General features: G+C 41.3%; 1 protein-coding gene across 3 annotated transcripts in view; it reads right to left on the bottom strand.

The window, feature by feature from the left end:
• Nucleotides 1-22,884, bottom strand: part of VPS39 (VPS39 subunit of HOPS complex) — a 60,728-nt gene extending 37,844 nt beyond the window's left edge. Inside the window, exons 1-7 of one of the 3 annotated variants that reach the window (XM_066343770.1) lie at nucleotides 22,670-22,884; nucleotides 10,954-11,019; nucleotides 3,918-3,950; nucleotides 2,992-3,056; nucleotides 2,639-2,681; nucleotides 1,163-1,257; nucleotides 115-213 (exon numbers count right to left, since the gene is read on the bottom strand). In XM_066343770.1, coding sequence (XP_066199867.1) covers nucleotides 115-213; nucleotides 1,163-1,257; nucleotides 2,639-2,681; nucleotides 2,992-3,056; nucleotides 3,918-3,950; nucleotides 10,954-11,019; nucleotides 22,670-22,742 — 474 coding nt within the window. In that variant the 5' untranslated portion in view covers nucleotides 22,743-22,884. The remainder of the gene's footprint in view (nucleotides 1-114; nucleotides 214-1,162; nucleotides 1,258-2,638; nucleotides 2,682-2,991; nucleotides 3,057-3,917; nucleotides 3,951-10,953; nucleotides 11,020-22,669) is intronic. The other 2 variants (XM_066343771.1, XM_066343772.1) reach the window with 2 other exon arrangements.

Here is a 22,884-nt window from a genome sequence, read left to right as displayed (position 1 = left end):
TTCCAAGACTAAGATCCTGACTTTCACTACAACTGAACCATGAGTTTTTCAAGCTGTGAGTCAACTAGCAGCACCTCCCACCAAACCCACAGACCAAGTAATAGTGGGCTTTACCTGCAATTCATGAAATTCCCTGTCTTTCCAGAAATAGAGCTGCAGCTTCTTCTTTACAGCTACACACATCCGTAACACCTCCTCACCAGTTTCTATGTGCTGAGAAGACAGACCCAGAGCAAATGAGGATATGTACACAATGACTCAATAACTGAATGACAACTAGATTAGAGATTTTCTACCTTGAAATGGCTACTAATCTGAAAATCCCCTGTAATATGAAGAAATTATGTTGCCAAATAAGCTGAGCTAAAAAACACCATTCTCTATGAGGTACTCAGAAACATCAAGTTAAGGAGCACTTCCTACCCATGGCTGCCCATAATGGCCCTCACACCAGCAAATCTTGTGGACATTTCACAATTCAGAGAGGAAAATCCCAGGGCAGGCCTTCACCTACAAAACTGCTTCTCCCTTTTTTCTTAAATGTTTCTCACTCATGGCTGTCTGTACATGCTGGGTCAGAGATCAGCATACATCAGTAGCCACTTTCAATCCCTTAAAGGAGTTTGGGGAAAAGAAAATGTCTGTGCATAAAACAATGCAGTGTTGATGCACACCATAAATACTAAAAAGTCATCAAAGTTGTGAGTAGGGCAGATTTTGAAGAATGTAAGGGTAATAAATTGGTAAAAATAAGGAGAAATGTCTTTCCTGAATAACAAAACTCCCTAATAACAAAGACCACAATGATATGCTTAGAACATGGTCAATTTAATGTCTCACAGTTCTGTTCATGGTACTGTTACAGGTTGGATTTCCCAGTAACGGTTTGTCAATGACAGGTGTTTTTATCCGTGGTTAGTTCCTCCTGTGATACATATGTCTGCTGCTCTCATTAGCACACATACCAGGAATGCAAATAATTCAACCTCAGACCATATACTAAGGGGAAAATTTCTCTAATATAATCCAAAATCAAATATTCTCTGTGGAGGCTCTGTTGGGTTTGGATATCAATGTTATTCTTCTCATCTAATGGTACAAAATATATAAAAAAGACTATTTATTAAACCAGAAAGTCAACTTTCACCTTGCCTACACTTACCTGGAGGTCACATGTGAAGAGTGACGCTCCCTTTGCCTTTGAAACTGTAGTGATTTGTTGAAATGTCAATAGGTCATGGACATAAATATTATTTTCTGTTTAGAAAAAGGTAAAACATCACAATAAATTATCACAATTTTCTACAATAGCCACCTTCAAGGCAAAAAATATGTAACAACCAGAACAACCAAATGGCAAATGTTGGTCAAAGATGCACCTTCAGTATCACTAACAATGACTTATTTGGTCTACTACAAAACATTTAAGAGGTTAGTTTTCTGAACTTGGATATTTTGTTCCTTTAAATTTGGGCTGGTTTGAATAAAAGAGCTCTTCCACTTCCAAAGTACTCTTATACTCTTTCTTAAGTCTAGAAACTTGTGATGCAATATTTGTACAAGAAATGGTTTTCAAAGCTTCAGTAAGAGAAAGAAAATCCTCTATAGATTTAGTAAAATCCATCACAAGGATTTCTTTTCTAGCAAAGCAAGCAAAATAATTTCATTTGGGCCTCCTAATCTAACTTTTGTCATGAAGATTGAGTTACTTTAAATGTTCCTCTCTCAACCTAGAACTTAAGTTTAAAATGATTCATTTGGGCCCTGGGCTGAACAGTCCTGAGTGTGCAGCAAGTTTCTAGTCATCTGCTTGTCAAGAAAAGTCCTCACTGGCCTGACCTGTGGTGGCACAGTGGATAAAGTGTCGACCTGGAAATGCTGAGGTCGCCGGTTCAAAACCCTGGGCTTGCCTGGTTAAGGCACATATGGGAGTTGATGCTTCCAGCTCCTCCCCCCTTCTCTCTCTGTCTCTGTCTCTCCCTCTCCTCCCTAAAATGAATAATAAAAAAAAAAAATTAACAAGAACAGATAAAGTAATCAGTATCTAAAAAAAAAGAAAAGAAAAGAGAAGAAAAGTCCTCACTGGCTGCTCCAGGAAACAATCTGGCCCCGATCTGTCTTCTACCTGTCTCTTCCAACTCTCTACCAAATAACCTAAGTCTGGCCAGGTCTCAGAACCTTTGTTTAAGCTGCTCCCTCTGCTTACAATGCTCTGCCTACCACTTTCTTACTGTCAAAATCCTCATCATCTACTAGATAATGTTGTCCCTCCCATTACTAGGATCCCACAACACTTTTTATAACTTTCCTTTGTAACTTAGCACATTGTATCATGATCACTTTCTGTCATTTCAGTCTTCACAATTAGAATACAAGATAGAAACCATGTCTCATTCAACTTGGTATCCCCAATGCCTAGAGTAGGGCTCAATGAATATTTGCTTGATTACTGAATGAATGAACGAAGGAGTGAATAAGTGAAGTGACACTCCTTGGAGAACAAGAGCTCAAGTTTATGGGGGATGTTGTTGCCTTAGTTTTCTGTGTACCCTACTATACCTGGTTTGGAACATGTCAGTTTCTTTGTTAAGTAACAACTATCAAATTAACCATGAAAACATAGCTTGTGTTTTCTTACCTAACAAGCTGACTAGAATCTTAAACTGGGAAACCACATGGATCTGGAAAACAGCAAATCATTACTCAATTAAACATTTCTGACAAGGGTTAGCAAACGTTCATTTAACTACAGTACTAAAAAGAGACTAAAGAGCCTATAGCAATGACGGGAATCTGACTTATATTTATGTGCACTCAAAATTTCTGCTTGTGAAAGGATCTTGGGCACATGATGGATGAACACAGAACTACGCAAAAATGGGAGGACACAGAGCAGAGGATTCAAAGAATAAATAATGTTACCAAAGTTCTAGCTTTGATAGGCTCTCATAGAAGTCAAATATAAATGTAGCAATTGTCATCACTGCATACCTGCTGAATCTTTTTGGAGAAGTTCTTATTGGATTTCTCTAGTGTTACTTCAAATCTGTTGCAGCCTATAGAGAAGAAACAAATATTCACAGTTCCAAAGACAGAGATACATATAAAAATAACTACCAAAAAAAAATGCTGCTCCATACTGTTCTCCTACATGAATCTTTTTTTTTTTATTCAGTGAGAGGAAGAGAGGCAGAGAGACAGACTCCCGCATGCATCCCGACGGGGATCCACCCAGCAAGCCCACCAGGGGGCAATGCTCTGCCCATTTGGGGTGTTGCTCCATTGCTCAGCAACTGAGCTCTTCCTTAGTGCCTGAGGCAGAGGCCATAGAGCCAACTCGCTCCAATTGAGCCATGGCTGCAGGAGGAGAAAAGAGAGAGAGAGAGAGAAGCAAGAGAGGGAGGAGTGGAGAAGCAGATGGGCACTTCTCCTGCGTGCCTGGACTGGGAATTGAACCCAGGTCATCTGCACATTGGGCCAATGCTCCACCACTAAGCCAACTGGCCAAGGCCAGCATGAATTTTTTAAAAATTCCTGAAAGACTAGAAGTCAAAGATGTAAAAGAGCCATCTGTCTTTACCGCATATAGTAAGTTGCTTCCAACTCCAATTTTAGAACAGAGGGTTTCATGCACTTGGAATTAGCAGACAGTATCACACCACAAATGTTTACTAAAGCTGCAAGGTACTGGTGAGTCTGAAGATCTTATCCTACAAAATAGTACCTTGGCAAAGTATTTCACAAAGAGAAGAGTGTAAAAAGTAACAAATTTAAGAGCCCAAGCAATGAAACCCAGCTCAAAGCATCCTTAGAACCAGAACCGACTAAATCCCAGCTGTTACCCAATGTCCTCGGGCACAGCAAACACACTCAATACCGTCCCCAGAGCTAAAGCAATTTAATGCATCTACACTTACTGCCACTTTCAGGTGATGCCACATCTGTTGGCACTGTTGCAAAAAATGGGAAATAGTTATATACCATAAAAACATGTAAGGTCAGCCTTGCTGGGATGACAAAAATACTCAGCCTCTATAGTCACCAAAGAGTCAAAAAGAAAATAATTAATAATAACAGCAGATATCATTAGTTGGGTTTAAAAATTTATAAGTGTTTTCTGTAACCTCACAACTACCCCCAAGAAATAGATATTATATTCCAATTTCATATCTGAGGGACCTGATGGGTCAAGCAGTTAGGTAGCAACCAAGTGGGACAGCCCAGAAATAAACTAGGGGTTCGCTGGGAAGCCTGTGCTGAGTCCACACCTTGCTACCTGCCTCCGAGCTCCTGGAGAAACTGTTCACCAGCTGCTCTTTGAGGCAGCCACAGAGCCCATGCCACCAAAGCTAGTCATCCTTCCTCCAAGTGTAAGTCTGCAGAGAAGATGAAGAAGGGGCCCTGAAGTTTTGGGAGGTTTAGAAGCATGTCCTGCATTCTGTCATTATATTTCACAAGAAAAAGAATAATTCAGTCTGCTTGCTAATAGAGTTCTCTATTTGAAAAGGGCTTTATTATTACTTCAAACAATTATAAGCAGAATGCTCCACGGCAAAGATTCTCAAACTTTTTGGTATCAGGACCTCTTCATAATCTTAAAAATCACTGAGGCCCCCAAAACTTTTATGTGGGTTATGGCTTATAAATGTTTGTAATATGAGAAATTAAAACTGAAAAAAATTTAAATATGTATTTATTAACTTAAAAAAAAATAACAGTAATAGCCTGACCAGACGGTGGTGCAGTGGATAGAGCGTCGGACTGGGATGCAGAAGGACCTAGGTTCAAGACCCTGGAGTTGCCAGCTTGAGCGCAGGCTCATCTGGCTTGAGCAAAAAGCTCACTAGCATGGACCCAAGGTCACTGGCTCGAGCAGGGGGTTACTCAGTCCGCTGAAGGCCCGCAGTCATGGCACATATGAGAAAACAATCAGTGAATAACTACGGTGTCGCAACAAAAAACTGATGATTGATGCTTCTCATCTCTCTCCGTTCCTGTCTGTCCCTATCTATCCCTCTATCTGACTCTCTCTCTGTCCCTGTAAAAAAATAAAATAAAATAAAAAAAATAACAGTAATAAACCCATTACCTTCCCCATAAATATTTTAATTAAAAAACTATTTTTCTAAATTAAAAAAATGCATTGCTTTATATTTTTGCAAATCTCTTTAATGTCTGGACTCTCACATCTGCTTCTCGATTTAATCTGTGTTGATACATTGTTCTGGCTGACATACAGGACAAAAATCTGTCCTCACAAAGGCATATATAGTTGGACAAGGGAGGACTATTTTAATAGTTTTTCCAGGTAATTGTGGATCATCTCCTCTGATACTATACTAAAACTTGACAAATTAAGTTTCTCACAATGTATGATCTGAAACCTACTAACAAAGTCTTCTGTTCAAGTCCACTGGTCTACCTCACACTTTGGTTCTTTTACTCATGAGTTAGAAACTTCATACACTTGAAAATATTGGGTTACTGAGTTATGCAGATTTTCCAAATGTTGGTATATTTCATTATAGGATATTTAAAAAGAAATCACACCCATTATCCCTCCTCCCATCTCATCAGAAAAATCTTCAATATTGAGAAGCTGTCAAACTCATGGGGGTGGATACAAGTTTTCCACAATTCTAATTTTCTCTTGAAAGCTCTAACTTCATTATTAGCAAAAAAACCTGCCAGTTCTTTTCTTTGAAGAGACAAACTTCCTTTGCTAATTTTTTTTTTTTTTTGGCAGAGAGAGAGTCAGAGAGAGGGACAGACAGACAGGAAGGGAGAGAGACGAGAAACATCAATTCTTCCTTGTGGCTCCTTAGTTGTTCATTGATTGATTTCTCATATGTGCCTTGATGGGGGGGCTACAGCAGAGCGAGTGACCCCTTGCTCGAGCCAGCGACCTTGGACTCAAGCTGGTGAGCTTTTGCTGAAACCAGATGAGCCTGCGCTCAAGCTGGCGACCTCGGTGTCTCGAACCTGGGTCCTCAGCATCCCAGTCCGACGCTCTATCCACTGTGCCACTGCCCGGTCAGGCTCCCTTTGCTAATTTTTGAGAAAATATCTACCAAATACCCAAATAGTCTGAAAAACCAGTTTGTCAGTCATTCTTTTAAGCAAAAATGATGCTCCAAGAAAAAAGTGGCAGTATGGCTCATAACACAAATGCACAAGTACTCTTCCAAACTGAGATAGGCGCTGTGCTTCCTGCCTTGGCACCCGTGGAAAAGCTGTATGTGGACTTCCCATTACAGCACAGAGATTATGAAAAGATGTGTTCTCACAGATCAAAATATAATAAAATTAATGACTTTTACTGCCTCACAAAGAACATTCTTAAGTGAAACTGGCTTTAACAAAACAAAAACCAGAACCACTATTGGTGCATATGGAAAGAAACGACTACTTATACAGTTTGGTACCAACAAGTTTGCTGACCCTTGTCTTGAACCTGTAAGGGGCGAGCAGTTTTAGCTACCATTGCTTTTGTACCATTAGTGCAAAGCAAATGTCAAAAATTGTCAGTGGAAAAAAACACAAAGTTTTAGTGTTACTGTGAACTTAGTTTTGACCTTGTGGATTCTCTGAAAGGATATTGGGGTCCACAGTTTGAGAACCACTGTTCTAGGCAGACAGCACCACTGAAATAACATAAACAAATCTCGCCTGGCCTCTGGTGGCACAGTGGATAGAGAGTCAAACTGGAATGCGGAGGTCGTGGGTTCTAAACCCTGGGCCTGCAGGTCAAGGTACATACAACAAGCAATCAATGAACAACTATGAGTTGATCCTTCTCACTCCACCCTCCTCTTTCCTCTCTGTAAAAATCAATAAATACAATCTTTAAAAAAAACAAAACCTCAGATGTGAACTTATCTAACCCCTTTGTTTAAGATATAAGTAGCCTGACCAGGTGGTGGCACAGTGGATAGAGTGTCGGACTGGGATGCAGAGAACCCAGGTTCGAGACCCCGAGGTCGCCAGTTTGAGCGCGGGCTCATCTGGCTTGAGCAAAAGCTCACCAGCTTGGACCCAAGGTTGCTGGCTCGAGCAAGGGGTTGCTCGGACTGCTGAAGGCCCATGGTCAAGGCACATATGGGAGAGCAATCAATGAACAGCTAAGGTGTCGCAATGCACCATGAAAAACTGATGACTGATGCTTCTCATCTCTTTCCATTCCTGTCTGTCTGTCCCTGTCTATCCTTCTCTCTATCTGTCCCTGTAAAAAAAATTAAAGTTTTAAAAAAAGATATAAGTAGGGTGGGGCCTAGACTTTTTTGTGCTCAAAGGAGATGACTCAGGTCGTCATATCCAGAACCTAAACCCCCTTAATCCCAACCTTTCCATGACATCTTAACACCTGCTCCCTTTCTTTAGAAAGTCTAGTAGCAGCCCTATCCAGGTTTGGAATATCTCAGAAACCAATTTAGTTCTATGGCTGATTCATGGACACCCAGTTCTAGTTCTGGCTCATAAACAGACCAGAGCTGGGCCCAAACTGAATTGCCTTCTAAGGACATAGAAAAAAAGTAAAGTTCCTAAAAAGATTTGATTTCCTAAAGGGGATTAATATTGCTATTCAAGTTGCCTATGGGGAAATTGAGGGCCAGGAAGGTTAACTAACTTGTCAAAGGTCACATGGTGAATTAATCACAGGACAAGGAACCCCACCAGGGTTGCAAGTCAGACTAACACTAATATTATCAGTTTGAGTCTGTAATATGTTGAAAGATCTATTTTATTTATTTATTTATTTGAGGGAGACAGACAGACAGGAAAGGAGAGAAATGAGAAACATCAACTTATAATTGTACCACTTTACTTGTTCACTGATTGCTTCTCACATGTGCTTTGATGAGAAGGGGGCTTCAAGTGACCCCTTGCTCAAGTCAGTGACCTTGGCCTTCAAGCCAACAACCTTTGGGCTCAAGCCAGCAACCTGGGATCATGTCGATAATCCGTGCTCAAGAGGATGAGTCCATACTCAAGCCGGTGACCTCATGGTTTCAAACTTGGGTCCTCAGCATCCCAGGTTGCCACTCTATCCACTGAGCCACCACCAGTCAGGTGGGAAGATTTATTTTTATAGTCTAGTTTTCAATTCCACACTACTTATACAGAAATGGTATGTTAAAAAAGTCACTTTATTATATAGTATAGTCGTCCCTCACCATATTGCTGTTCACCTTTTGTGGTCTCACTGAATTGCAGATTTTTAAATTGTAAACATCTAATTTTGTATTGCAGATTTTTTGCTATATTGCAGGATTTTGCAGTATATACGCATTTTTATATATTTAATATTTTAATTATCTTGCAGTAAAATAAGCATTTTCTAGCCTAAAAATTGAAAACAATATAAAAAATATTAATTAAAACATATTAAAAGAATATTAAACCGAATTAAAATACTACTGGTAAGTACCCATATAGAATTTTATATGTTGTTAAAATGACTAGGTTTAAGAGTGTAGAAAGCATTTAAGAGCATAGGAAGTGTTTATAAGAGTGTGGGAAAGGTTAATAACAGTCTGGGAAAGGTTTATAAGAGTGTGGGGAGGGTTTATAAAGCCTTAAAACATATATACATATAAATAATAAAATAAATATAAGGTTGCTACTTCGCGGATTTTCTTCTATCGCGGGGGGTTCTGGAACCTAACCTCCGCGATAGACGAGGGACACTGTATTTAGTATCTGATGGTAGAAAGAACTGATTATCTATTAGGGAAAAAGAATATTAGGCTCTTATCTCTGTCCTGCACATCCCTTCACTTACATATTGTCTAGGGATGCCTTTTCGCATCAATAGCAGGGTTGAGTGGTCACAACAGAGATCTTATGGCCTGCAAAGCCTAAAATAATTACTATTAGGTCCTTTTTGGAACAAGTTTGCTGATTCCTGATTTAAAAGAAAGTTGAAACACTTAGAAATGAAATAAACCCTCTGTTTTGAACTTCTGGTTTCTCTTCTTAACTCACCACAGAACCTGAGCAAGTGCCTTCCTCTTCCTTTTGCACCAGTGAGGATAGCAGGATATGCCACCCTGAAATATGCTACTTTGGCTTAAGAATTATTTTGAGCTGAAAGCAACTGAGAAGTTGCAGATATATAAAAAAAAATCTCTCTTCTCCTGCTATCTGCCTAAAAGGAGGACATAAATTCACAAAGTTGTTTCTCCTTCCTCTCTATCAGGAAGTACAGAATTTAATTACTGGAAACAACACAACACGCTTATCAGCCCAGATATGGCAGCAGAGGAATCTTCATAACATATCCAATTAGTTCCCCCACATATTTGCTTTCCCACAGTTTGCCACTCTAGAAACGCAAGATCCTTTTCCTTTGGCTACTTCTCAAATTTTCTGTTTTCTTGTAGGATGTTACAAAGGCCCATATTCTAATCATCCTTTGAGCTATTCAACTCTGAATGTTCTCACGTATATGTATAATGCACAAATTAATAGACCTCCACTTGTTTTTCATTTGTTTAATCTTACACTTGTTAATCTATCTTTTGTCAGTCTAATTTACAGGTCCCTAGCCAATGAACCTAAAATGAGTAGAGGGGAAAAGAATTTTTCTCCCTCCCTAAATTAGTAAGATGTTTGTTTCCCCTAATGTTACCTTTGTTTTAGGTCCTAAAGAGAAGGCCCTATTTCCACTTTTCCTTAAGCTATTTACTATAGAAAGTCATATATTAGGGTGAGAGTTATGAAATTTTGCTTTGTCTAATATGGCCAAATAATGATAATTTCATATGGTTCAACCCATTGTGGCATTAACAGCAGATTTCTACAGCCTGAAGCTCCAGGGCACAATATTCAAACATACCAATTTTCCAAAAAGAGAGCAGAGAAATAAAATTAGGAAAAGGAAATGAGGTACTTTTTTCTGTAAGAGGATATTCTAATAGAATATATTTCACATTTTTTTTAGTTACTATTCTACATTTTTACTAACAAAGTCATACTTGATCAGAACTTCAGTTTTTAAAGTCCTTTCAAACATTTTATTGCATCTGATGCCAACAAGTCTGTAAGAAAACAGATGGTTTATGAAAGAGAAAAACAACACTGTAAAGGACCTACTCTGTCAAGTGGCCAAAGAGAAGTAAAGCTGGACTCAAACCAGGTCCTTTTCCTCATAGTTTACCCCTCACAAGTTAATAAGGTCTTTTAATTCAATGGTTCCTATATCTTTCCTGCTACCAGAAATCTTTCCATTTACAGAAAAATCTTATTCCCATCAGTTATATTTCTTATTTCTGGCAGTAAGTCTCCAAAAAATGAGATGGGGAGGAACACCTAGTCTCTCCCCTCACTGTTCTCCCCCCACCCCACCCCCATGGGCACATAGGCATACAGACTGAAAAGAAAAAACCTAGATTCGCATGTTTCTCAAGTTTTCACTGTGCTACTCCCAACCACCCATCACTCTTTCAATGGTTCAGTAATCACTGATTTTATGGTTGTAGAACCATCAAAACTTTTTTTTTTTTTTTTTTTTGTATTTTTCTGAAGCTGGAAATGGGGAGAGACAGTCAGACAGACTCCTGCATGCGCCCAACCGGGATCCACCCGGCACGCCCACCAGGGGCGATGCTCTTTCCACCAGGGGTCGATGCTCTGCCCCTCCGGGGCATCACTTCTGCCGTGACCAGAGCCACTCTAGTGCCTGGGGCAGAGGCCAAGGAGCCATCCCCAGCACCCGGGCCATCTTTGCTCCAGTGGAGCCTTGGCTGCGGGAGGGAAAGAGAGAGACAGAGAGGAAGGAGGGGGGGTGGAGAAGCAAATGGGCGCCTCTCCTATGTGCCCTGGCTGGGAATCAAACCCGGGTCCCCCGCACACCAGGCCGACGCTCTACCGCTGAGCCAACCAGCCAGGGCCACTTTTTTTTACATGGATAGTATGTTATTTCCTTCTCAGTTCTGGAAAGTTTCCACTTACCAACGTCCTTCCGTATCCTATAAAGAAGAAGATGTCCTTGTTTGGTTCCAACAAGAAGCCATTCCTCTGGAAAAGAAAAGAGCTGTGAGAATCTGCTTCAGTCAAACCCTACTTCTTTACCTGGGAGTTGTAATCAGAATCAAAGTGTCAAGAAAGTGTTTTGGGGGTGTTTTTTTTTGGATAGCAGGTATCTTGCAAAACTAAAGAATGTTTATAGTCAAGAAATACTTGAGCTTTGGTGTAGAGCATTGGCCTGGTGTGTGGAAGTCCCAGGTTCGATTCCCAGTCAGGGTACACAGGAGAAGTGTCCATCTGCTTCTCCATCCTCCCCCTTCACTTTCTCTCCCTCCCTCTCTCTCTCTTCTCCTCCCGCAGCCATGGCTCGAATGATTCAAGCAAGTTGGCCCCGGGCACTGAGGATGATGGTTCCATAGCCTCGCCTCAGAGGCTGAAATAGCTCAGTTTGGAGCAATGGAGCAGCAGCCTAGATGGGCAGAGCATCGCCCCCTACTGGGCTTGCTGGGTGGATCCCGGTCTGGGCACATGCAGGAGTCTGACTCTGCCTAAGTAGACCTCCCGTCTCTCACTTAATAATAAAAAAATAAAATTAAAAAATTAAAAACAAATATTTGAGAATCAACCCATCAAGAAGCATTTATTTAACAATTACTAGACATATTAGAGAATACAAAAATACCCCTGGCTTCATTGTTTCAAGAAGAAACTGACCAAAAATATCATGGATATTTATAAAATCATAAAATGGGTAGTATAAACCTGAAACTAGGTATTTAATCTCAGAAATAACAACTAAAAGGCATTCTTTGAAAGTTTAATGATTTAACTTTTGGGAAAATAAAAAGTGCCATAGTATATTAAGCTTATAGAATTATTATCTCAAAAAATGGTCTAGCAGATAATAATAAGTGTTAATGAAGATGGGGATAATTGGAACCCTCATACATTGTTAGCAGAAATATAAAATGGTACAGTCACTTTGAAAAACAGTCTGGCGCCTGGCCTGTGGTGGCACAGTGGATAAAGCATTGACTTGGAATGCTGAGGTCGCTGGTTTCAAACCCCAGGCTTGCCCAGTCAAGGCGCATAAAAGAAGCAGAAGCAATCAATGAACAACTGAAGTGAAGCAACTATGAGTTGATACTTCTAGCTCTACCCCCAACTCCTCCCTCTGTAAAATCAATAAATAAAATCTTAAAAAACAAACAAACAAAAAACAGTCCAGTAGTTCCTCAAAAGATTAAACATAGAGTTAATATATAACCTAATAATTCCACCCCTTGGAATATACACAAAAGAAATGAAAACATATGTTCACACAAAAACTTGTATACAAATGTTCATAGTAGCATCATTTGTAATAGCCAAAAGGTGGAAACAACCCAAATGTCCATCCACTGATGAACAGATAAACAAAATGTGGCATATCCACACAATGGCAGCTGTTAAAGGAAATGAAGCGCTGATATATGCTACACCAGGATGAACGTGGCTTTATGCTAATTGAAAGCAAGACCAAAGAAAAGACTACATAGTGTATGATTCTGTTTATATAAAATGTCCAGAACAGGCAAATTTACAGAGACAGAAAGATTAATTGTTGCCTAGGACAGGTGGGCTTGGGCAGTGGTCCCCAACATTTTTTGGGCCATGGATCAGTTTAATGTCAGAAAATATTTTCACGGACCGGCCTTTAGGGTGGGATGGATAAATGCATCACATGACTGAGACAAGCGTCAAGAGTGAGTCTTTAGACGATGTAACAGAGGGAATCTGGTCATTTTTAAAAAATAAACCATCGTTCAGGCTTAAATATAAATAAAATGGAAATAATGTAAGTTATTTATTCTTTCTCTGAGGACCGGTACCAAATGGCCCACAGACCGGTAGCCCGGGGGTTGGGGACCACTGGGCTTGGGGGGAATTAGAAGCTGAATACTAATAGGTTTGGGGTTTCTTTTCAGGGTGATGAAGATGTTCTTTTTTTTTTTTTTTTTTAACATTTTTTTAATCAATTACATTCAGGAGAAGGTTTTTTTTTTTTTTAAATCTTTTTTTAATTTTTTTATTTTTTATTTATTCATTTTAGAGAGGAGAGAAAGAGAGAGAAAGGAGAGAGAGACAGGGGGGAGGAGCTGGAAGCATCAACTCCCATATGTGCCTTGACCAGGCAAGCCCAGGGTTTTGAACCAGCGACCTCAGCATTTCCAGGTCGATGCTTTATCCACTGCGCCACCACAAGTCAGGCAGATGTTCTAAAATCAACTGTGGCAATACTTGCACAACTCTGTGAACATACTAAAAACCACTGAATTGCTCATTTTAAATGGGTGAACTGCATGGTATATTACAGGGGTCCCCAAACTTTTTACATAGGAGGCCAGTTCACTGTCCCTCAGACCGTTGGAGGGCTGGACTATAAAAAAAAAACTATGAACAAATCCCTATGCACACTGCACATATCTTATTTTAAAGTAAAAAACAAAATGGGAACAAATACAATATTTAAAATAAAGAACAAGTAAATTTAAATCAACAAACTGACCAGTATTTCAATGGGAACTATGGGCCTGCTTTTGGCTAATGAGATGGTCAATGTCCGGTTCCATATTTGTCACTGCTAGTCATAACAAGTGATATGACGCGCTTCTGGAGCTGTGACACGTGCGTTCTGCGACACCAGTAGTACTGTACATGAGCGACGCCACCACGTACACTACTCCACATACAGTACTCTCACTGACCACCAATGAAAGAGGTGCCCCCCAGCCTGACCTGTGGTGGCGCAGTGGGATAAAGTGTCGACCTGGGACGCTGAGGTTGCCTGTTCGATACCCTGGGCTTGCCTGGTCAAGGCACATATGGGAGTTGATGCTTCCTGCTCCTCCCCTTTCTCTCTCTCTCTCTCTCTCTCTCTCTCTCTCTCTCTCCTCTCTGAAAAATTGAATAAATAAAATCTTTAAAAAAAAAAAAAAAAGAAAGAAAGAAAGAAAGAGGTGCCCCTTCTGGAAGTGCGGCGGGGGCTGGATAAATGGCTTCAGGGGGCCGCATGCGGCCCGCAGGCCGTAGTTTGGGGGCCCCTGGTATACATTTCAATAAAGCTCTTATTTAAAAAAGATGGTTGAGGTCCATGGTTCTTGAGCTCTGGTATGTTATCAGAATTTGAAGGTTTGTTAAAACAGATTGCTCAGCCCTGACCTGTTTCTTATTCAACAGGTCTGGAAGTGGGCCTGGGAACTTGCATTTCTACCAAGTTCCGGGTTATGCTGATGCTGTTGGTTCAAGAGCCACATTTTGAGACATTGGTCTACACTACAAGTAAAGAGGTTCTGAAAAAGTTTAAATAATTACCCTGATAGAGCTGTATTAAGTCACTAAGAGAAGTTAAGGACATATACTATTATAGATAGCTTTCTGAACTATAACACAGAAGTCAATCATACACTCTCTTGCTCTTTTGTAAAATAAAACATTGGATGATGGTACAAATAGATAACCAATATTGAGCGTGCATTTTATTCCAGGAAATACTAAGCACATAGCATACGTTATTTCATTAATCCTCAACTATCCTATGAAATCTGTGTGGGTGTGGGCCAGAGGCTGTCTGGAAGGCAGTGGTTATAGTCATAAAAACAAGTCAGAAGCCACCTCAGGAACATTTCCCCAGGTTGATGTCTTTAGTCTTCTAGGAGAAGATAATGATTCTGTCTTTTTTTATCTTGCATCTTAAAGCAAAGGCAGTACACAGAAAGTGAGACCCTGTGTGCTCTTAATCACGTATGTGGAAACCAGGAGTAACACTAGCTCTAACGGAATGCTGGAAATATATGTTGGAAGAGAACATAGAAAAAAAAAAAAAAGAATTCTGTTTACAATGCTTGCTTTGTAAAAGATATTGTTTAGATATCATGGTATCAAGCAACTGGTAATATTAAAGTTTATTTTTAGGATGTCCATTAATATTTCAGATATAAATAAAATAAAGTGGGATTATTTTAAAAATCTTACACATAAAAATCTATAATTAGCCTGACCAGGCGGTGGCACAGTGGGAAGAGTATTGGCCTGGGACGAAGAGGGCCCAGGTTCAAAGCTCCGAGGTTGCCAGCTTGAGTGCAGGCTCACAAGGTTTGAGCACAGGGTTGTTGGCTTGAGCAAGGGCTCACTGGCTCAGCTGAAGCCCTCACCACCACCCCACCCCACCCCCGTCAAGGCACATATGAGAAAGCAATGAATGAATAACTAATGTGCCACAACTACAGTGTGTCCATAAAGTCATGGTGCACTTTTGACCGGTCACAGGAAAGCAACAAAAGACGATAGAAATGTGAAATCTGCACCAAATAAAAGAAAAACTCTCCCATTTTCATACCTATTCAGTGCAGTTCAATGTGGGCTCATGCAGATTTTTTAGGGCTCCTTAGGTAGCTATCCTGTATAACCCCTACAGATTTGTCACTGACTGATGGCCTACCAGAACGGAGTTTCTCCACCAAACTGCCGGTTTCCTTCAACTGCTTATCCCACTGAGTAATGTTATTCCTATGTGGTGGTGCTTCGTTATAAACGCGCTGATATTCACGTTGTACTTTGGTCACAGATTCGAATTTAGCAAGCCACAGAACACACTGAACTTTCCTCTGTACCGTCCACATCTCAACTGGCATGGCCGTGGGTTGCTCTGCTGTATACATGGTATTACGTCATCATCTGCGCATGTGCACATGCTGCCACATCATCCTATAGAAACTGGAAGGGTTTTTCCTTTTATTTGGTGTAGATTTCATATTTCTATCATCTTTTGTTGCTTTCCTGTGACCGGTCAAAAGTGCACCATGACTTTATGGACACACTGTATGAATTGATGCTTCTTACCTCTCTCCCTTCATATCTGTCTGTTCCCCCCCCCCTAAAAAATAAATACTCTATAATTAAATGGTCAACATAATGTTCACCATCTTACCTATGACCCAAACTCTTGCCTGTTCTTGTGTTTTTTTGTTGTTGTTGTTGTTTTTTTACAGAGACAGAGAGAGAATCAGAGAGAGGGATAGATAGGGACAGACAGGAACGGAGAGAGATGAGAAGCATCAATTATCAGTTTTTCATCAGTTTTTTTAGTTGTCCATTGACTGCTTTCTCATATGTGCCTAGATCGTGGGCCTTCAGCAGACAGAATAACTCCTTGCTCAAGCCAGCGACCTTGGGTCCAAGCTGGTGAGCTTTTGCTCAAACCAGATAAGCCTGTGCTCAAGTTGGTGACCTTGGGGTCTTGAACCTGGGTCCTCCGCATCCCAGTCCGACGCTCTATCCACTGCGCCACCACCCGGTCAGGCTGTTCCTGTTTTTCTTTTTTAATTTTATTTATTCATTTTAGAGAGGAGAGAGAAAGGGAGAGAGAGAGACAGAGAGAGAAGGTGGGGAGGAGCTGGAAGCATCAACTCCCATATGTGCCTTGGCCAGGCAAGCCCAGGGTTTCGAACCGGCAACCTCAGCATTTCCAGGTCAACACTTTATCCACTGCGCCACCACAGGTCAGGCTGTTCCTGTTTTTCTTTATCTCCTTTTACAGCCTTACCTTCTACTAGGTCTGCAAGGCCTACCAATTTTACCTCTACAAAGTTCCTTCCTACAGCCCTCTCCCATAGTTTCTCCAGACACTCCTGTGATGGCCTCAACTGGCCTCACTCCACATGTTCTTTCATGTTTGCTGTCAGTTACTTTACAGCAGATCTCTAATGCTGTTACTCTGGGGGTTGAATTCTCATGAAGCTGCACTATCACAATATGAAGTCAAACTGACAAGCATTTAAGAGCCATTTTCCATTCTTACTGAAATATTTTTTTTTGCCAACAGATGTTTCTTATCAAATGTCTACCCTATTGGTCATAAAATAAAATCAGATGAGTTCACTGAAATTGTTTTTAAAATGTTTAATTGAAATCTTATTTGTCCCTTTTCAAGCTTTCATTTGGAGGTGCTGAGGAAAACTGCCTTTATCATATATGCAAAGTACTTATAACAACTTTTATTTATTTATTTATTTATTTATTTATTTATTTATAGAGACAGAGAGAGTCAGAGAGAGAGATAGATAGGGACAGACAGACAGGAATGGAGAGAGATGAGAAGCATCAATCATCAGTTTTTCGTTGTGGCACTTTAGTTGTTCATTGATTGCTTTCTCATATGAGCCTTGACCGGGAGGCTACAGCACACCAAGTAACCCCTTGCTCAAGCCAGTGACCTTGGGTCCAAACTGGTGAGCTTTGCTCAAACCAGATGAGCCCGTGCTCAAGCTGGCGACCTCGAGGTCTGGACTCTAGGTCCTCTGCATCCCAGTCCAATGCTCTATCCATTGCGCCACCACCTGGTCAGGCACAACTTATCTTTAAATAGTAAAAGCACCATACACACACTCATTCCTAATCCTCAAAGTCATAAGGAAAATATAATAGCACAGAACCTTCAATAGACTTGATTTAATTACAGAAATCAGTGGGGGCTCAGGTGGCCAGAGGACAAGAGTCACACTGGGCCTTCACATTCTATGATGACATGCTATCATATAACACAGCTAAACATGCAAAACAAAGAATGAGAAGCCTGCAGAGCAGGGACAGCACAGGGTAAACAGTCCCTTCTGAGACTCAATTCTGCCGATCAGAAACACACACACAAACAGAAAATTCCTGACAGCCTAATTCTCAGATGCATGGTTGGACTTGATCCCTCCTGGGAAGTCAGTAAGACTGTCCCTTCTTGCTCATAATTACCCTATTGAAGCTCTGTCCAACAGTGAAACCATCCCACCTCATGTAATAAACAATTCCATTTCTGGCCCAATGCTGGTCACTGTAGGGAACAAGCTGGGGATCACTTCCCTTCATGGGGCATAGGCCAAAGACCAGTGTTTCTCAAAGTATAAGCCCCTGATTAGCCACATCAGAATCACTTGGACTTATTAAAAATGCACATTCCTGAGCCCTGCTCCCAGAAAGCCTGAGTCAATGATTCTGCATTGGTACCCTGAAATTTGCTTTTTTTTTTTTTGTAGCAGAGACAGAGTGAGAGAGAGAGAGACAGATAGGAAGGGATAGAGATGAGAAACATCAATTCTTCGTTGCGGCTCCTTACTTGTTCATTGATTGCTTTCTCATATGTGCCTTAACTGGGGGGCTCCAGCTGAGCCAGTGATCACTTGATCAAGCCAGAGACTTTGGGCTCAAGCTGGTGAGCTTTGCTCAAACCAGATGAGCCCGCGCTCAAGCTGGCGACCTCGGGGTCTTGAACCTGGATCTTTCACATCCCAATCTGACACTCTATCCACTACGCCACTGCCTGGTCAGGTGAAATTTGCATTTTTAAATTTCATTTTATTATATGAGACATTTATTTCCAAAGTTAAAACTGTAAAAAAAATCTAACTTTCATCCTTGTCCCCTCTACCCTGTTCTCTCTCCCTTCTGCTATAGCTAAGCATTTTAGTTATTTGTGATTTATCTTTCCGTTGTTTCTTTGGATAATATAAGTAAATGTGATGTGTATAAACACAGATACACACACACAAATCTGCATTTTTTTTTTTACCAGCTCTGAATATACATTCAAGTTTGGGAACTAGGTTCTGGAATCAGACATAATTTACTAGATATATGACCTTGGAAAATTTACTTAAATTCTCAGGTTCTTCCTCTGCAAATGGGCTTATTATTTTTATAAAAGCTCAATATGATTTGCACTCAATAAATGAAAGTTATAACCATTAATATTATTATTCATTAGTTAAATAAATATTTAATGGATACCTATTACAATGTTCTAGGCACTGCAAATAAAGCAATATACAAAACAAAGTTCCTACTCTGAAGTAATTTATATCCAAATATGAAGTGAGAGAGACAATGATAATATATAAAATAGTATTAGATGGTAATCCATGAGAAGAGGAAAGATAAGACTGAGTGAGAGAACATCACATTGGTGGCTGTTTTATTCTCTTTAATATGGGACAGTTAGAGAAGGACTTGCTGGTATATGTGACATTTCGGCAGAGACCTGAATGAAATGAGGAATGAGACATGAAATATTTAAGGCAATATTATTCCAGACAGAGGAAATAGCAAGTACAAAGGCCCAGAGATAGGCATGTGCTCTGCATGTTCATGAAACAAGAAAGACTGTATAACCAATACCAGATAGTTGTAAGGGGTAAGAGCATAGGAGATAAAGTCAGGGAAGTAACCAGAGGCCTGATCATGTCAGGTGTAGCCAGTCACAGCAGTCACAGTAAAAACTTTGGAACTTATTCTAATTGTGATAGGAAGAAGCTACTTCAGGATTTTGAGCAGAGAACAGATGCGAACAGAGTAAGTTTCAAAGGATCACTCTACCTCTATGTGGATAAAAAACTGAAAATGGGACAACGGCAAACACAGGATGATCAGTCAGAAGACTACTATAGCAATTTGGATGACAGACCTCATCAAGAGTAGAAAAAGTGGAGACGGAAAAAATGACTGGATTCTAGTGTTCTTCTGGAGGTGGAACAGACGAGCTTTGCTAATGGATTAGATGTGGTATAAGAAAAAGAGAAGTCAAAAATGATGCCAAGACTTTGGCCTTAGTACAACAGGTAAACAAATGCCATTTGCTGAGATATGGAATGCAGGGGACAGGCATGTTTTGAGAGAGTAACCATCAAGTACTGTTCTGGCCATGTTACTAGATACCCAAAATGAAGCTGCTTAAAAGGCAATTGGAGCCCTGGCCACATAGCTCTGTTGGTTAGAACATCGGTCCAACGCACAGAGGTTGCTAGTTCAATCTCCAGTCAAGGTACATACAGGAATGGATCGATATTCTTGTCTCTCTCTCTCCCTCCTCTCTGGCTGAAATCAATAAATAAATTTTTTTAAAAAAAGGCAGCTGGGGCCCTGGCCGGTTGGCTCAGCGGAAGAGTGTCGGCCTGACATGCAGGAGTCCCGGGTTCGATTCCTGGCCAGGGCACACAGGAGAAGCGCCCATCTGCTTCTCCAACCCTCCCCCTCTCCTTCCTCTCTGTCTCTATCTTCCCCTCCTGCAGCCAAGGCTCCATTGGAGCAAAGTTGGCCTGGGCGCTGAGGATGGCTCTGTGGCCTCTGCCTCAGGCACTAGAATGGCTCTGATTGCCGCAGAGCTACGCCCCAAGATGGGCAGAGCAGACGCCCTAAGATGGGCAGAGTATCGCCCCCTGGTGGGCATGCCGAGTGGATCCCGGTCGGGCGCCTGCGGGAGTCTGACTGCCTCCCCGTTTCCAACTTCGGAAAAATACAAAAAAAAAAAAAAAAAGGCAGCTGGACTGTACAACTCTAGACTTTTGGAAGAAGTCATCATCATCAGTACTCTCATTTCCATTTCCCAACAGCTAGATTATGGTTTCTCAAAGACATCAATCATCTCAAACAAATATTGTCTGGCCCTAGATGACCTGGATTGTGAAGGTTCCTGGATGAATGTCAGGTAAAAGGGATAATCACTAGAAAGAATAATATATATTTATTGCTGCTAAAGTCTGAAAATAGTGGTTTTTGTTGTTGTTTTGTGACAGAGACAGAGACAGACAGGGAGGGAGAGATGAGAAGCATCTATTCTTCATTGTGGCACCTCAGTTGTTCATTGATTGCTTTCTCATATGTGCCATGACCCAGGGGGCTACAGCAGAGCAAGTGACCCCTTGCTCAAGCCAGTGACCTTGGGCTTCAAGCCAGAGACCTCTGGGCTCATGCCAACGACCATGGGGTCATGTTGTGATCCCACGTTCAAGCCAGCTACCCCACGCTCAAGACAGATGAACCTGCGCTCAAGCCGGAGACCTTGGGGTTTCGAACCTAGGACCTCTGCGTCCCAGTCCAACATTCTATCCACTGAGCTACCTTCTGGTCAGGCAAAAATAAAGTAGTTTTGAAGCAGGAGGCCATAAATGACCTCTTGTAGCTCAATACCTACCATAGCATCCTAGTAGGCAAGACGCATTTCTCCTGTTTTACAGGAGATCAAAGCAAGTTAAAAGTTACCTACCATTTCAAAACTGTGTTCCTGAAAAGCACAGGTATCAGAAATCTTTACTGTGACAAAGTGGAGTCGGTGACAGAGGCTGAGATATGTGTATTACTAGTTCCACAGGATCAGAGTCAAGCATTGTGACATGCTAAGTAGAGTGTGGTAAACAGCTGCACTCATCTTTTTCAGAAGTATATGTCCTAGGCAGAGTTGGGTACCGCTCCTTCATGCCTCCTTATAGGCAGCATGTGTCTCTAGTATCATTTATCTTGTATCATAATCTTTTTATGTCTTTGTCCCCCCCACTGTGTTTCCTAGAAGCACAGGTACTATGTCTTACTCATCCTTATATTTATGTTCCTAGCAGAGACACTGGTCAATGTAAACACTTAATATGCATTTGATGAAGAAATAGGGGAATGAGTCCCTTTGTGCAATGTCAGGTCTTCCAAATTATTTTTCTCCTCTGATTTTAAGTTTTACTGAGAGTGTTTAAAGACAGAAAATAAAGGCCTTCTTGAGATATCTGGAGGAATCAGGATTCTCTCTTAACCCAAAAGGACAAGGACAGCTTACTATAGAGATGTGATTTTAAAGAGGCCCAGAGCTGCTAAAGGCAACAGAGGTACACATTAGCATGAAGATCTGTAGTGAAAGCACCATGCTGAAGAGGCTGTGCAGAACTCTGCAAGACTGACTGGGTGGCACTGTCCACAGATTATACATAAGATGCCAGCCACCACCAAGATTCCACCAGGCCTATCATCAGTACTTAATATATGATTAAGGGTTCTGGGTCACCTTTTTTTATGGTCCCTGATTTCTAGTATCTGGACATTAACAGGGAAGACTGAAATTATTTGTTTGGTCTTTGGTGGCTGTTAGACACAACCAGTCTTAGGTAAGATCATAACGTTCATAATTAAGAGTTGAAGTTTAGGCCCCTGAAACCTTCTGCATTTTGGAGAATACAAGAGCTAAGAGATGCTTGACCCTCCTCTATGCAATGGCCACTCCCATGAGGATTATGCAAATTTTTATGGATTAAAGTTCAGGACAGCCTGAAATGATGCTCTTCTACCTACAGTTGGGTAACTTGGGACACTTGAATGTCAGGCAATCAACCATTTGGCTAGTGAGAGTTTATAGCATAACAACAGTGAGTTATCTACAATAACAAGAAGTGCACAATGAATGAACACTAAGGGAAAAAAAGGCATATGGTGTTAAATTGTTCAAACCCCCCCCCCCACACACACACACACAACCACCTCCAAACCAACACAATCAATCACCTGGGGGAAGTTCAAGTCCCTGGCGGGCTAAAAACTTTCCGCTGCTTGTATCTCCACTCTAAAGATTTATTGGGAATCGAAATAAACCAAAGCTGAACACAGTAAGGAAAGCTCAATCTCCAACTCTGCACCAAGAGCAGGTGGAACCTCCCTAAAATGCCTGGGTCCCTGGGGATCTCACAAACAGCCCTACCGCCCTCGCTATCTATAATGCTCCGCACGCCTTCTTCCCAGTTCCCTTTCGGACAGCCACCGACCCGAGCCCACACAGCGAGACGCCCGTCCACTTCCCCAGCCTAGTGAAAGGTTCGGGCCGCTCCCGCGCTGCCCGGCTCGGCCCCTGGGTCTCTCGGCTCACCCCAGGCAGCCAGACAGTCGATCTGCAGAGGCAGCTTTTCCAGGATTGGCACCGGCTCAAAGGCATCGTGCATGGCTGCGAGCAGAGAGTCGCCGTGACAGTCACCCTGAGCGTGCCGAGTCGGGTTCGTGAACAGAAGCACGCCCAAGGAAGAATCGACTAGGACCCGGCCAAGGACCCCACTACTGAGCCTTCCGCAGCACAGCCATCACTAA

The sequence above is a fragment of the Saccopteryx leptura genome, chromosome 6 (genome assembly GCF_036850995.1).
Source record: "Saccopteryx leptura isolate mSacLep1 chromosome 6, mSacLep1_pri_phased_curated, whole genome shotgun sequence".
Taxonomy (NCBI): domain Eukaryota; kingdom Metazoa; phylum Chordata; class Mammalia; order Chiroptera; family Emballonuridae; genus Saccopteryx; species Saccopteryx leptura.
The sequence above is the reverse complement of the archived record's forward strand: the minus strand, read 5'-3'. Positions and strand labels throughout refer to the sequence as shown.